This window comes from Electrophorus electricus, chromosome 3 (assembly GCF_013358815.1).
Source record: "Electrophorus electricus isolate fEleEle1 chromosome 3, fEleEle1.pri, whole genome shotgun sequence".
Lineage (NCBI taxonomy): Eukaryota > Metazoa > Chordata > Actinopteri > Gymnotiformes > Gymnotidae > Electrophorus > Electrophorus electricus.
In genome coordinates, this window is record NC_049537.1 from 27,900,001 (window position 1) to 27,914,916 (window position 14,916).

A 14,916-nucleotide genomic window follows, 5' to 3' on the forward strand; every position below is an offset into this window, starting at 1 on the left:
TATTCTACCATGCAAACAGTAAATACAAACTGATCTCCTGCCAAATCTATTGCTAATTATGGGATTTTGGCAAGTTTAGAGGGGTTGAGTTGATATTTCCCAAGACACTAATGCAACCTACAACACAGGTAGGTTAGGACGCTAATATTAGAAATTAGAAATGTACTCCTTTAGCATTGGCCTTTGCACCGATATTCAAAATGATACTGCACAGAGCAAGAGAGGCACCGCAAGATCACAGTGTTTGGAATCAGTAACTGACCAATCACAGCCAAGCCCATCTGGCAGCATGAAGTTGCTGAGCCTTACCGTGGATCTCCAGCACGTGTTTGGAGCCGGCTCGACGGTGCAGCTCGTCGATGTTCTGGGTGATAACGACTACAGAGCGCCCCTGCTGGCCGAGACGAGCCTCACACTCAGCGATAGCCAAATGGGCTGGGTTGGGCTCCTTACTACTCATTACCTGCGCACACACACATTTAAAATGCAGACAGAAATTAAAATTGTTGACATACTATTTCACAACAAATAAATGTGTGCATTGTTGCTATGCATTACTGTGCATATCACTATGCATTGCATGCAGGCAATAGTAGGTAGTTGAGGGTACCTCACGTCTGTAGTGATAAAACTCCCACACCAGGGACGGGTCTCGGGAGAATGCACCAGGAGTGGCCAAATCCTGCAAGACCAGTTTGTTTATGATAAGATATACAATAGACAGAAGCTATTACAATCACATTAAATGAGATACAGATACTTGGAAGAAGTCCACATTTACTAATCACATTAGAGTGAGAATCCTGATCCGGCATCAGCTCCTACCCTGTTGACATGGATGAAGTCGTACAGGCATAAAAGACCAAAGCTGATGTAGGATGACTGGGTTACTGTGGCATTACCGTGAAACGTCTGCTACATAAGACCCATTGTTCTACTGTGAAACATGTGCGTGTGTGGAACCTGAGCCTGCCACGTCCTCCAGTATCCCCCAGCCCCTCTGAACGTTGGGACACCGCTCTCTGCGCTGACTCCAGCCCCTGTGATTATCGCGATGTGCTTGGCCTTGGCAAACTCCTCCCGAAAATGGGCCAAACCTGCCGTAAACCCACGCATGCAAAGATCATGAAGAAAATGTGCAAATGTGAAACGTTTTGAAACTGCATGCAAAAACCCATGTCTTACTCGAGCTCGGTCTGGCCATCTCGGGTGTATTCCTGGTAGCTCTGGCAACAGCACACAGGTGAGCGGTCAGTGTCCTGCGGATCATCCGGGGTCACGCCTAACAGGTGCAATCGCAGGTACACCTGGAACACGCAGGCTTGCTAGGAAATAACCGTAAAGCTTCCTCGTTCCTCATTCCAGCTTTCTGCGAATGAGGAGCTTGTACATCATGCGATTCAGCAACGAAGACCTTAGATAAGATATAACTGCAGATCCAACTGCAGAATGCACCCCATGGGTAAATAGTAGGAAAGAAACACCTTTTTATTAAACGAACGCTGTGATATATACTAACCGTAAGAACAATATTTTTGGAAGCGTCGCTTTTTTTTTTAATAAAACAGTGGGCCAATGCTTGGACGACGAGAAATCAAGCAATATCCCTTTCGATAACTAATATTCTAATATAATATAATTATATATAATACATAATAGAATTAAACATTCTAACTTAGAAAAGAATACTAGTTCGCTATCCTGTGCGCACAAACTAGGCTATTTCGAGTTGTTTTCTTATCCTAGCTAGTTACGTTAGCACATTATACGCCGATTAGATGATTAAATACTTAATAACGAGATAACTCACGTATGCTTAACTGGTCGAGTAGCAATTAACCTTGCAACCAGGGCTTCTCCCTTCAGTGGAGGGGAGAACCTATCTTAGGTTACATTTTACAATAATCGCTGATTCGACATGATGAGGTTCAAATTGTAACCCGCTAACAACATTCAATGTCTCCCCGTTAGAAATACAAGGGTGATATTTTTAGATCTTACCGTCCGCTCATACAAGCCTTTGTGCACAAAGACATACTCGAAGCTGTAGTAGAACTGGAAACTGCGATTGCGTATCTTTACCTAGGCGAAAACGCCGCCCGTCACTGACGCAGACGGGGCAAATCCAGCCAGAGAGAAGATTGACAGTAGGAGAGTAAACGTATGGCGCCCCTAGAGGACAGTGTACGCAACTGTCGGCTACCGCGCTGTCAGGCATGAGAAAACGCGTTCAAGCAGGCGACTTTTTCGAGAAAAATCCGTTTTCCTCGTTGTGAAAGGCGCTTATGTTGACAACTACTGCAATTCCTCTGAACCCCCAGAAAAAGGGGCGGGGACAAGTGTTGTCAGTGAACTTCCTGGGGTAGCACGCTGAAATTAATTCATAGGTAAAGACACTTTATTATAGCGTAGGCTAGAATACTTTGCGTACTGTTTAATTCCATGGCCGATTGCAAAATCCACATAAGATCAGCCAAATAACCATCAAATAGTTAATCAAATTCCAATTTGAATGCATAATTTCCAGTAAATCAAGGCTGCACATACATAACCAATTCTAACAAGTTTATTTACTTACAGGACTAATAACAATTATCCACGACAACGTCAGTCCTTGTCTGCTTCTGCAGTATATACACTACAAAAGATTCCATGATTACTTAATTAGCTGTTTTTCCCCCCTAGTAACAATGACTTCCACCGAACTACAAACTACTACTATGTGCAAATGTTTACACTTTACACTGCAGAGTTTATGTGTAGCTTCCAGTTCCATTTCCTATATCAGAGCAGAATGACTGAGGTTTTGTGTCCTGACCACAGTTTGCATGTAACAGGAAGCAGGTTGGGCCTATTTGCTTGCATTACTGGAGAGCTGAAACTAACTTCTGAGTGCCCCCTTTCTGAAGCACATTTTTTGGTTTACTAAAATGGAAGAAGCAAGTGTTTTATTAGGGAAAGAGGAATTCTGCTTGGATTTATCGTTCAGTAATGCATTTCAGTAAAGCATTTCTGCTTGGATTTACTGAACGATCCAGTGACTTTATCCTGTGGACATAGTTTCTGTATGAACTGCATTAATAGCTTCTGGGATCAGCAAAGAGATTTCAGTTGTCCCCATTGCAGAGAGAGATTCAGTCCGAGGCCTGCTATACGCAGGAACCACATGCTAGCTGAGGTGGTGGAGAAACTGAGAGATACTGGTCTGTAACTCATGGCTGATTGTTATGCTAAACCTGGAGATGTTGAGTGTGACATCTGTACTGGAAAAAAGAGAAAAGCTGTCAAGTCTTGTCTGGTGTGTCTGGCGTCCTACTGCAAAGCTCATTTTCAACCTCACGATGAGTCCGCCGCCCTGAAAAGGCATACAGTGGTGGAAGCCTCTGCACACCTTCATGAGAAAATCTGCCCACAACATGGGAGGCTTCTGGAGGTTTACTGCCAAACAGATCAGAAATGCATTTGCTATCTGTGCACACTAGATGAACACAGTGGTCACAAAATGGTTTCAACTGTAGCTGAGAGGGCAGAGAAAGAGGTAAGTATAGGTACATGTAATTTTTACATTTACAGTATTTAGCAGATGCTTTTATCCCAAATGACTTATAATTATGACTGAATATAATTTGAGCAATTGAGGGTTAGTGGTCTTACCCAGGGGCCCAACAGTGGCAGCTTGGGACTTGAACTGGCAACCTTCCAATTACAACTTGAGTACGTTAACCACTGAGCTCCCACTGCCAGTAATGACACACCTGTACATGTACATGTAATCACACGCAAGCTGATACATGCGGAACCATTTTAGATCCACATATTTGTTAGCCGGTGGCCAGCGTTGGAGTACTCAAAAAATAGTCCATTACTTACTCATTACTTCTCTAAAGTTGTAATGATTATTTATTTCCTGGAGAAACATGTACATTCACAGTAATGTTTTTTTTCTGCACGAAAAATTTGAAATAATGAGAATGCCTCCTTTGTTTTGGGCAAATCTTTAATTGATAGCTTTTGTACAGTTCCTTGTCAAAGAACTGGGAGACAATGAAACGTAACTTGAATACATAAACAACCTAGAAGCAAAAGTGAAAACAAGAACACAAAAAACTCCAAGCGGGGAACTGTGACAGTAGTGTCTTATTTTATTAAGTTAGTAACTAATGTGATTTTTAATAGCAATGCGTTACATTACTTTACAGAAAAAAATGTAATCACGTCTATAGTTTTGGCTGAAGAGTTTATACAAACATGTGAGGTCATCCAAATATTCTATAGTGCTTAATACTGTGCTGTTCGTTATCTATAAGAATACTTTAACCCCAAGTGTTGGCGACATAGGGATGCGTCGATTGTTTTTCATGTTTCTCGACAGAAGCAGGTGTTTGAGGCACAGAACATTTACAAAAAGAGAATCCAAAAGTGGGAGGGGGAGCGTGTGGAGCTTATGACATCTATAGAGTCTCTTAAGGTGAGTGCAGGGCACGGAGACACCATACCGTCGATGTTCTGATGAAAGCTAAACGCTTCTCCTTCTTGCCCATTATTGGTCTGAATAGAGTTCTGCACATACAGCGGTGAAGGACACTGAGATGATGTTTCATGAGCTCATTCGCTCGATTTGGAAAAAAGTGCTCTGAGGCGACAGCAGTGATCAGAACTCAGGAGGAAGCTGAACTATGTAGAGCTAAAACACACTTAAAGCAAGTGGAGCAGAAGATTACTGATCTCCAAAGGACAGAAGATGAGCTACAGCAGCTCTCAAAGACAGAGGATGACATCCATTACCTGCAGGTAACGCACAAGATTCCTGGGCCACCTATCTGAAGAAACTCAAGAAAGTTTCTTGTCCAAGAGTGTTACCCCTTGAATTTATTTTGTATTATATATTCTTTCTTGTAGATTTTCTCTTTACATGATCTCAGTCGAGATGATGACTTACCCAGGAGATAGATATGCTACATTCGCATCAGAATGTGAAGATATTTGTCTCTACACTTAAAAAGAGAACTGCTCATTTCAAACCATGCCGTGATTCATCGCCTCATTTGAGAAGTCAGTTAAATGCTTCTCTGTGCACCATCTCTGCTAGCCATCCTGAAAAAAGCTCTCTATCCAAATCCACCTCTGCATCCAAATTCAGGTTTATGGCTACCACAGAGCCCCAGACCAGGCCTGCTGCATTCTCCTTTGGAACTTCAATCAAACCTGCCACTGTATCAGTGTCCACTGACAGCTTTAGGACACAAACCAAACCTGCCACTGTAACAGTGTCCACTGACAGCCTTAGGACTCAAACCAAACCTGCCACTGTATCAGTGTCCACTGACAGCTTTAAGACACAAACCAAACCTGCCACTGTATCAGTGTCCACTGACAGCTTTAGGACACAAACCAAACCTGCCACTGTAACAGTGTCCACTGACAGCCTTAGGACTCAAACCAAACCTGCCACTGTATCAGTGTCCACTGACAGCTTTAAGACACAAACCAAACCTGCCACTGTATCAGTGTCCACTGACAGCTTTAGGACACAGACCAAACCTGCCACTGTAAAAGTGTCCACTGACAGCTTTGGGATACAGACCAAATCTGCTTCTGTATCAGTGTCCACTGACAGCTTTGGAACACAGACCACACCTGCCACTGTATCGGCGTCCACAGACAGCTTTGGGACACAGATCAAGTCGGACACTGTGCCTTTCAGCTTTGGGACACAGATTCAACTTGCTACTGTACCCAAGTCCACTATCAGGTTTGGGAAAAAGACTAAACTTGATACTGTACCCAAGTCTACAGTTAGGTTTGGGACAGAGACCAAGCCTGACAATGTTCCTTTGTCCACAGACAGCTTTGGGACAGACCAAGCCTGTCACGGACTCCCCACCTGATTTAGTTTCTGATTTTATGTATGATTCTGCCTTTGATTCTGAGTTTGTTACAGTCATTTTGGCCTAATCCAAGCCTGCTTTTGAACCTCTAGTTTGGCAGCTCATTTGACTTTGAGCCACTCCAGGTCCAAGCTTTAATGATCCTACCAGCCAAAAGACCTGTAAAAATATATAATTTAAAGTATTGAATAAAGTGTGCATTATATTTTGTCTGGCATTATCACATTAGCATCTGTTTTAGTCAGTTTTAGATCAGTTTTGCTGACACTATCTGGGATTGGTGCATTTGAATTCATTAACTACTGGGTGACTGCAAATTTCAAAATGTAGTTCTAAATTTCGAACTACATGAAAACATCATGACATTAAATATGAATATGGAAGATATAACAGCATTGTACATACAAGATTCAAGTATCAAATTAAGAGTAGAATGTATTTCAGAATGTGCTATAGAAAATTAGGAAATACTGGCAATTAAAATATAACACAAATGAATGTAAATAACTGAAAAAAAATTAAATAAAACTATAAATTGTTTAACAACTTAATCTTAAACTTGTTCATATCTTTTAGGTATATGTTGGTGAGGAAAATGATCTATTTGTTTTTCATATTTAGTTACTATATATTTTTTGTGTTTAATTTATTTCTATACATTAATTAGTGGGTACATAGGTACTTAAACATTTCTTACACAGCTACACTCTTTGATGTGATCAAACCATGTTAACTTAAACAATCTACAATACTACTGAAATACAAACCTACAATTCCATTTTAAAATTTTGAAAATTTAAATTTTATATAAAAAATCTGAAAATTTTCCATCAAGCATGTGGCCCCTAAAAGGGCAAGAGGCAAACATACATCATAAAGTGTATTTTTCATTTTATTTTAAAAATCCTGTTTATTGGAGAATTGGGGGATTCTGCCATAGCGGGTAGAGGCGGGGCATTAGAAGCTGCAGGCTTTGGCACTCACCACTATACCGGGCACGCATTCCCTTTGAAGCACTCAGGGGTTTTCTTCTTAAAGAATTATTAGTAAAATCTAAAAGCCTTCGGACCTTTATGAAGTCAATCCCTCCCCCTCCCTCCCCTCATAACCAGTCTGAAATAATACCTTGAGCAGTTTTCTTCCTTTATCACTAGGGGAGAGTAAATATTATTAATGAATTTGGCACAGAAATGTTCATTTCTGTTCTGAAATATTCCAAAAATTTTAACAAAATCTTTAAAAAACATTTTTTTAAATATGTATTGATAATGTAACTGTTGAGTTTCTGTGGAATAAAAGAATCCCTAGAATTCACCACGGCATGCTAGAAAGACACCGATGATGCTTCGTCACGGCCAAACCTTCCGCATTATACAGACTATACGGTCAGTTATGCAGGATTGATTCTTCAAACTCTGCAAATCAAGAGAAATCCAAGTGGCTACTTTTGGTAAATCTTGTTTCATTACAAACTGCTCTGTCAAAGTGCTCTTATGCTTGAGTCTAAATCCAGATACATGTCCAACCAGTTGTGAAACATTCCTTTAAAATTTCTACACAACTTAGAAATGCCTTTTCACTTAAAGACCTCTCAATACATGCTCCTACAGACAGAAATAACATGTTTATGTCCTCAGTAATTGATAGGGGCTTTAACGTGGGGGTGGACAAGGAGCATCCACACAGTAAAAGACCTTTTTATGGGTAACCATCCTGTCACTTGAACAGCTCAGACACATTTTTTTTCCAACTCTAAATATACAATTGGCAGTGTTATTCATACAAAATATTCACCCCATGTGCAACAGGGGCAAATCAGAACTAACCACCCTTTCACATACTCTCTTCATGCCCCAAACTAGCTTTCTTTTGGAAAATAATGTTTTCTTTCCTTACTGATGTTTGGAAGCCTTTTGTTGAGCCCTTTTCACTAGTAGCAACATTTGGAGTGATTATCACGTTTATATAATCATTTCAGCCAAAAGTGTGATTGCTTTTGCAACCTTGCAGGCACGATAACGTGTGCTGCTTAAATGGAAACACATGGTCACACCTGTTTTATCACGGGGTTACTGATTTACTATTTAACACCATAAGGGGATATGGTGCAGGGTTTTACTCTGTCTGGGAGTTACGGTTACTTATGTGGAAAAGATGGACTACATGGGCATTGTGTTATAAGATTCTATGACCACCACAGCTACTGTTATTACTACAACTATTGTTGGCATCATTCAGCTCAGCTACTTTTAATCATCTCCTGTGTTGTGGATTTGTATCTGCATTTAATCTGTGAATGTGTAAGGGTTCAGAAGGGGGTTGGGGGTGATGTTTTTCTCCCCCCTTCATTTTCAAATATTACAACATTCCCTTTGTGAAAACCAATTAAATGTACCTTTGATTAGCCCAAAAAGCGGTCCAAGATTTAAACTACATCAAATTAAAAACTTGTACAGAATGTCAGGCGGAAATGAAGCTCTCTTCTGCAGTTAAAAAGTCTTCCTATTCCTGGTCCTGATTGTGCAAATGATACAGTATTAACATGTTTTTTGGCATTTTCAGGCAAATCAACACAGAATGTTACTGAACAGAACACACAAGTATAGACAATTTAGCACCAGCTTTTTAATTTCTCTCTCTCACACACACACACACACACACACACACACACACACACACACACACACACACACACACACACACACACACACACACACACACACACACACACACACACACACACACACACACCATCTGAATAAATAGCTGTCCAGTACACTGACCACCTTTAAGTGGTAAGAATCCATAATAACAGAGGTGCATTAACAGACATGAAAGGTGCAAAAGTAACAAAATATTATCAGAAACTGTAATGGTAACTTCATCCGATACATGGATATTATCCAACACCATAAAACACATAAATACCACCGGGAATACAGTCCTGTACTGGGTCTCATCATGGTGAACAGAACTCCACCTAGATAAAAACAGATCCAAAGGTGTTAAAGAATAGGCTTAAACACCATGTGAGTCCATTCACATCAGGTACTCCATGAAACCACCACTGCAGCAATTAACATGGAAATATTCATTTTTAATGAACTGCTGTCTCATTTGCATTGACTGAATAGCGAGCACCCTAAATTGCAGAGCAAGATACTAAAAGCCTTACCAGCAGCTTTCTTTTCTATATTATATAGTCTAGTCTAAAACATTATTCGCATTTTCCTATTTAGGGTCCTATGACAACACTAGACATGAACGAGAGATAAAACTGGGATGGACAGGATTTTCCAGCCTAACATTCTTTCATAACAATACACAGTGAGGCACACAATGCGACTGTGTAACATCAAGTATGGGCACATGATGAATCATGTCACTCCTGTAATGCAGATACATTTTAAAGACCCAGGGAATATATTATACGGTATTAAAATATGCCTTGCATTACATTGGAGTGTTATGCAGCATCCTGCAAATTTTGCATTTAAAAATGACCAAAGAGATGAAACACTACAGAAAAGCCAACCAAATTAACTCATTGGCCCGATCTGAGAGTTGTCGGGGTGTGGTCCTTATTGTCCAATAAGCATACTTGATTGACAATCCACTATCACACATTCACAGTTTGCCGTGGACTCCTAAAGAGCAGAATGTCACAGCACGTGAAGGGAGCCATACAACTGCACATGTACAACCCTACTGATGAAGATACCATTTAGGAGTGCTGTCAGAATGGTGGATTATGTTTTCTATCATGATGAAACCAATACTGTAGGCTTAGACGCAAATGACTAACTCTCGGGAAAGTGAAAAACTGCACAGACTTCACTGCAGAACAACTTAGCCTAGCAGTGACAGCTCCCTGATCAAATGCCTACTTTTAGATTCACAAGTTTATTCTAAAAGTATCAAAGATGTAGTCTTGGTGTCACTGGGATACCTTATTTTTAATCTATAGGATTAAAAGAGAATCACTATAGTATACTGATCCACTTATACAAACATTACTATCAACATTTCAGTTTATATTTACAGCATTTGGCTTGTCAGCAAGATGCTACGTGTTTCTGGGAATTGAAGCTGGGTGGTAAAGATGACCTTGGTGGTGCTAACAGACGTACAACAGGAGCAGTTTGCCAGCACTGTTAAGCATCCACCCTTAGAAGAACGCGCCACGCTGTACGTTCGGTTAAGGCTTCTGCTCACAAGGTAGCTTTCTTTAGCTAGCCAAGTTGTGTAGACTCATTCACCAAACGCATGGAGTTTGCATGCTACTTGTTACATTTTAAAGAGCAAATGCTACTGATGAAGTCTGTAAACTGAGACAGTTGCTTATCTGGACCCCCAAACGTACAACCTGCACTGCAGCTATGTTCAGTTACATTGCGCTGCTACTTTGTGTCGCATTGCTGGTGTGGGTGTGTCTACAGTACCTGATGGTTAGACAGTAGAGCCTGCATAACCTGCAGAACCACATTGAGGAGGAACAGAGACAAAAGGCTGGGAAATGCAAAGAGGGCTCCAGACCAGCTATAGATATTCGCCACAGCTAAAACATGCCGTTTTGAGTACTGAAGCTAATTAGGAAAGAAGTCTTACCACAAAGGAAGCATGCTCTGTGCGAGCTTGCCATACAGGAGGAAAGGTTGTGAGTGGGTGTTGCAGCTTGGATGGATGTCAACAGAATGTGGTGGCACACAATCAGCAAATTGGTACTTTCCCCAACCCTGGGATACCAGCTCCGAGGCCAGGGAGTGGTCACCTTGATTGCCCCCCATACAACCTGACCGCAGGACAACCCTTGGCCTGTTTACTAAGAGCACATAAACCCAGCAGCTGTGATCACGAACACGGTGTACAAAATGATCATAAGGACTCCAGAAGTATTGGCTGAAGAATCTATGGGAGATTCTTTAACAGAATAATCTAGAGTTTTCTCATGCATGTGAGTAGAGGAAAAAGAAATCAACATATAAAAAAAAAACAAAAAAAAAAATTTGATATTCTGTAACAACTGTTCTTCTTCTTCTTCTAAAAAAAAAAACCCCCCATCTTTCAAAGATAGTGCATCTGATCTACATAAGTATTTTACATTAGATACTACGAGACTGAGGACAAAGGAAGAGAAAAACAGTAAGAAACGAGACCAACCAGGGTGGCACTAGCTGGGCATGCCCAGACTGACTTGTTGGCCCAGGTCCAAGACACAGACTGCCTCTCTCTGCATCGCCGGTATGTCGCCCTGGCACAGGGTCGGCTGTCTAGCTGTTCACAGCGTAGTGAGGTTCTCTGCTAGGTAGTAAAGACTGTAGCCATTACAAACAATGCAGCACAGGTTGCACAGGGACGACAGCAGGTGGTAGAGCCACAGCCGGCTGCTTAACCGCTTGTACTTGGGGTTGGCGAGACACAGTTTGGAGTAAGCCTCGCGGTTGGACGACAGGCCGATGTCCTGACCCAGGCCGCAGGACTGCTCCATCACATGCATGTCCGCCATGATCTCAGAGGTCAGCTGGCCAAACCACTGGGCGTTCACTGCCGCCACGGTCACGCACACGAAGAAGATAAAGATCTGTGCGGGAAGACAGACTAGATTAAAACGAGTGAAGAGAGACGGACTTCTGTTCACAGCCTTTCCAGAGCTCATCAGAGGCCCTAAGAAAAAAACCTTTATTTTTTAAATCACATCTGGCCTATTTGAATCATAAGGTGCTATCGTTCAAAACCATGAAGAGCCTGCATTACCCATCACATGCATACTCATATTATATACAGAATTAATTCATTAAATGTGTGGTCATAAAGACCACTGCGATTTATAGGGGGAGGAACATTCAAGCATGAATGACCTTGAACCTAAGATGTATAGATAATTGATCTATTATGCACATGTTAAATTAATTGCTGAATTACATATTGCAGTAACATTGTTTGTGTTTGGCCCTACTTTAAACTCACCTCTACCCAAGGTGAAAACCAATCAAAATCGGCATAAATAAATATTAAAGACACACGTCAAGAGACAGATGCCTGATTATCTGTAGTTGTGAGACAGTGGTAAGCTGCAAACTGCCATTCCATAAAAATGGAACGCATTTTATGCATATTACACCAAGACAGGAACTACTGGGTTGTACTGAGAAAATGACAAATGGCAGAACAGCAAACTTGTATCTCTCCTCAGCCTAAATCTGTTTATAGTTTTTTTTCCTCTCCAACACCTACATTTTCATTTCTTATTATGACAGATGTTCATGGCAGTCTGAGATTCTGCCTGAGCAAGGCAGCTTCCTCTCTGTGTCCTCATACTATTGCAGCGGCAATGTTTGCCATCATGATCACTCCAAATAAATTGAAAATGTGCCTTTTCAACACATTTTTCAATTAGCTAAAAATGTGCAGAATTTTGGTGACAACTTGCTCATATGGCCAAACATTGTTAGTGCAAAGATACTGGGAAATGTACCGTCCGTCAGGTTTGGATGGTGATTTTTGCGGGGTGAAGCTTTATTGCACTGCGCAGGCCGATCACTAACTGGTTTGGTGAGATGCATGCTGGTTAGGTTTGTTTCTTTTTGTCCGATTTGCGTGGAGGCCATCAGCACGTCACAAAGACACAAACCGTTATAATCTCATGAGAGTGAGACGCCTGCAGGCGCTCTTCACCTGTCTGCACGAGCCGCACGAGCCGCACGAGATGACAGAGCTTAATCCGCATTGGCTAGAATCTCCGCTGAAATACATATACCCACAAACTGTAATTAATACAGCATGCAAGCTACTAACTGAGGGTGTATTTGGGTATTTGGAGTGTGTTGATATTATGCTCACATGTGAAACAATTTTATATTTTTCAGAGAAACGTTACATATGAGCTGCCAGCTCACATCGGGTGCGGCAGGTAAACTCCTGTCCTGACTGTGACCGGCTACTCTCGCTGATCATCAAGGCAAGGCCCAGCTTATCTCAACCCTGTTATGAATCGCTATTGTAAAATAGCAAAATGAGAAGAAAACATGGTAGAACTATATATTATACAAGTGGTCAAATACGCCATTTATCCACGTGTATAAATCGGAAAACATGTTACCAGGAAGCTTTTTGCTGCCAATATCATGTTAATTCTAGCAGTAGGTATGATAGATTTGGCCCACTATTGTAATACAGAAATATTAAACATTATGAATATACTAAAAAACATTTTAAACGATCATCATGACATGGATTTTGTTCCATACAGCTCTACACACGCATCTAATACTTACGTTAGAGACCACAGCCTTGCACAAAGTCCTACGTGTGGCGTACCTGAGCGGCTTCTTTCTCATCCAGCAGGTCTCTGGGATGGTAGATGGCAAAAATGGCGAGGTTAAAGAAGGCACACGCTGAACCGATGTGCAGGTAGAAAGGGAACAGGCGGCTCTGAATAAAGCCGTAGGCGTGTCTGTTCAGATGGCTGTCCATCACAAACCCTGAAACAAGTGGACAGCATTTCACAGTTAGTACCAGGCCGTAAAACGCAAGTCATATGTGCGTTTCATATCATGTTAGAGCTATAGCGGGGAGTGTTGCACGTCTCCGCCCAGTTTTTCAAAAATGCGCTATGTACGTTGACTAGTTCAGATTCTCACCAGAGATGAAGGTGACCCATATCTGCATGCCCCAAAAGGTTGAGAGGAAGATAAGATGGAGTAGTTTAGCAGTGACGCATGGCTCTCTGTCTGAGGGCATGTTCTGGGACCGTCGGCCAATCTAGGCACTGTCCTCTCTGACCACACTCTCTTTTCCTCTCTACAGACTCTGGGATCTGAGAAGGTACGACATTTTAGCTAAAGTAACAAAGCTTCAATGGGAAGCACGCAGTACATAACAAATCTTAGAAACGTACGCAGCCTCTGAAGTGATACACTATACAGACGTCCTGCCATCACATCACAACATTCGGCCTGTTCGGTTACTCCAATGTTTAGATAATAGTAAGTGTCTGCACAGTGACAAATGACAGTACACACCCTGCCACACAAGAAGTTGGTCGCATTCACCTTTCACCCAGTAGGAACGGGCCGGCAGGTGTGTTTTTACATTACAGTAAACCATGCCGTGTCGTAATCTTTTTTTGTTAATAAAAATGCAGGCAAGCGTGAAAAAACATCACAAAAAGACAAACAACGCTTAGCAAGCTATTAGGGGGGGGGGGGGGGGGGGGGGGGGACACGGTCCACTGTAGGCAAACTTGGCTCGGTAACTAGCTAATGTCAGCTCGGTCTGCTTGCTTACTTCTTTACCATGGACATTTGCATGCAACTGACATGCATAGTTGGCTAGCAGGCTAGCTAGCTATGTAGACCCAAAACAACTTTGCCGTTTAGCAACTTATTAAGCAAAATACGAAGATAGCTAGTCTAGTTCATTTAGGCACAAGACTTCTCAAAACACCAAATAACGTTCGCTGTCTTAAGTTACTGAAATCAGCGCATAATGAGATGAAAATGCATGCCCGGCAACACAGCCTTCTCAGCTAGCTGACCTAGAAAAGCTTAGACCTGTAACCAGAAAAATGACAGGTGACACTTCAAACATTTTACTCATTAAATAACGTTAATATTGACATTCACTAGCTAGCCGAAGATAATCCGATGGAATAACTAGCTTGTTAGGTAGCTAGCGGTTAGACTTCGAGGATTTTTACCTCGGCGTGCCGGCTTAGGTGACTTCTCTCCAACTTGGTTAACTGTGCAGCAGAAGCACGGTTGCGTCACAATAAAGTCGCGTCACAATAGAGCTGCGTCACGGTGAACGTACTACGAATACAACAGGTGGTTTACGATCATACCTCGTGGTGGTAGTGCAGTGCAGAGTCTAGTTACCTCTAGCTAGCTGCCTTCACAGCTCATAAGTTGGACTTATCACGAATCCAATCGTGGCGTCCAACCCTGCCTAGTTTAGACGGATGGGCGTGCCGAGGATGGCTTGAAGGCGTGCTTTTCCTGTGAGTTATTGCAAACTACTTAACAGACCT

At 41.8% G+C, this 14,916-nt stretch overlaps 3 protein-coding genes across 10 annotated transcripts in view; 1 reads left to right on the forward strand and 2 right to left on the reverse strand.

Moving 5' to 3' along the window:
• The window catches only part of sirt5 (sirtuin 5), a 5,214-nt gene extending 3,074 nt beyond the window's left edge, over positions 1 to 2,140 (reverse strand). Inside the window, exons 1-6 of one of the 7 annotated variants that reach the window (XM_027027925.2) lie at positions 2,002 to 2,140; positions 1,811 to 1,860; positions 1,186 to 1,282; positions 964 to 1,097; positions 611 to 682; positions 310 to 463 (exon numbers count right to left, since the gene is read on the reverse strand). In XM_027027925.2, coding sequence (XP_026883726.2) covers positions 310 to 463; positions 611 to 682; positions 964 to 1,097; positions 1,186 to 1,270 — 445 coding nt within the window. In that variant the 5' untranslated portion in view covers positions 1,271 to 1,282; positions 1,811 to 1,860; positions 2,002 to 2,140. Of the gene's footprint in view, positions 1 to 309; positions 464 to 610; positions 683 to 963; positions 1,098 to 1,185; positions 1,370 to 1,810; positions 1,861 to 2,001 lie in introns of all 7 variants that reach the window. The other 6 variants (XM_027027920.2, XM_027027923.2, XM_027027922.2 and 3 more) reach the window with 6 other exon arrangements.
• An 861-nt stretch (positions 2,141 to 3,001) lies between these two features.
• On the forward strand, positions 3,002 to 3,858 carry ftr63 (finTRIM family, member 63; the record flags this gene model as incomplete). The annotated part of the gene is given in 2 exon segments (XM_035524400.1): positions 3,002 to 3,538; positions 3,826 to 3,858. Coding segments are annotated over 2 exon segments (570 nt in total), but the record flags the coding sequence as incomplete, so codon positions are not given.
• A 4,746-nt stretch (positions 3,859 to 8,604) lies between these two features.
• On the reverse strand, positions 8,605 to 14,800 carry si:ch211-121a2.4 (transmembrane protein 205). Of its 2 annotated transcripts, XM_027027904.2 has the most exons (5): positions 14,731 to 14,756; positions 14,587 to 14,628; positions 13,529 to 13,704; positions 13,206 to 13,369; positions 8,605 to 11,469 (listed from the first exon to the last, which is right to left on the reverse strand). In XM_027027904.2, exons 3-5 carry the CDS (start codon positions 13,626 to 13,628, stop codon positions 11,167 to 11,169), a joined length of 567 nt encoding a protein of 188 aa, XP_026883705.2. In that variant the 5' UTR covers positions 13,629 to 13,704; positions 14,587 to 14,628; positions 14,731 to 14,756; the 3' UTR covers positions 8,605 to 11,166. The 2 variants fall into 2 exon arrangements, with proteins under 2 accessions (XP_026883705.2, XP_026883706.2); XM_027027905.2 differs by lacking the exon at positions 14,587 to 14,628 and having other exon boundaries at positions 14,731 to 14,800.
• Between the last annotated feature and the right edge of the window lie 116 nt (positions 14,801 to 14,916).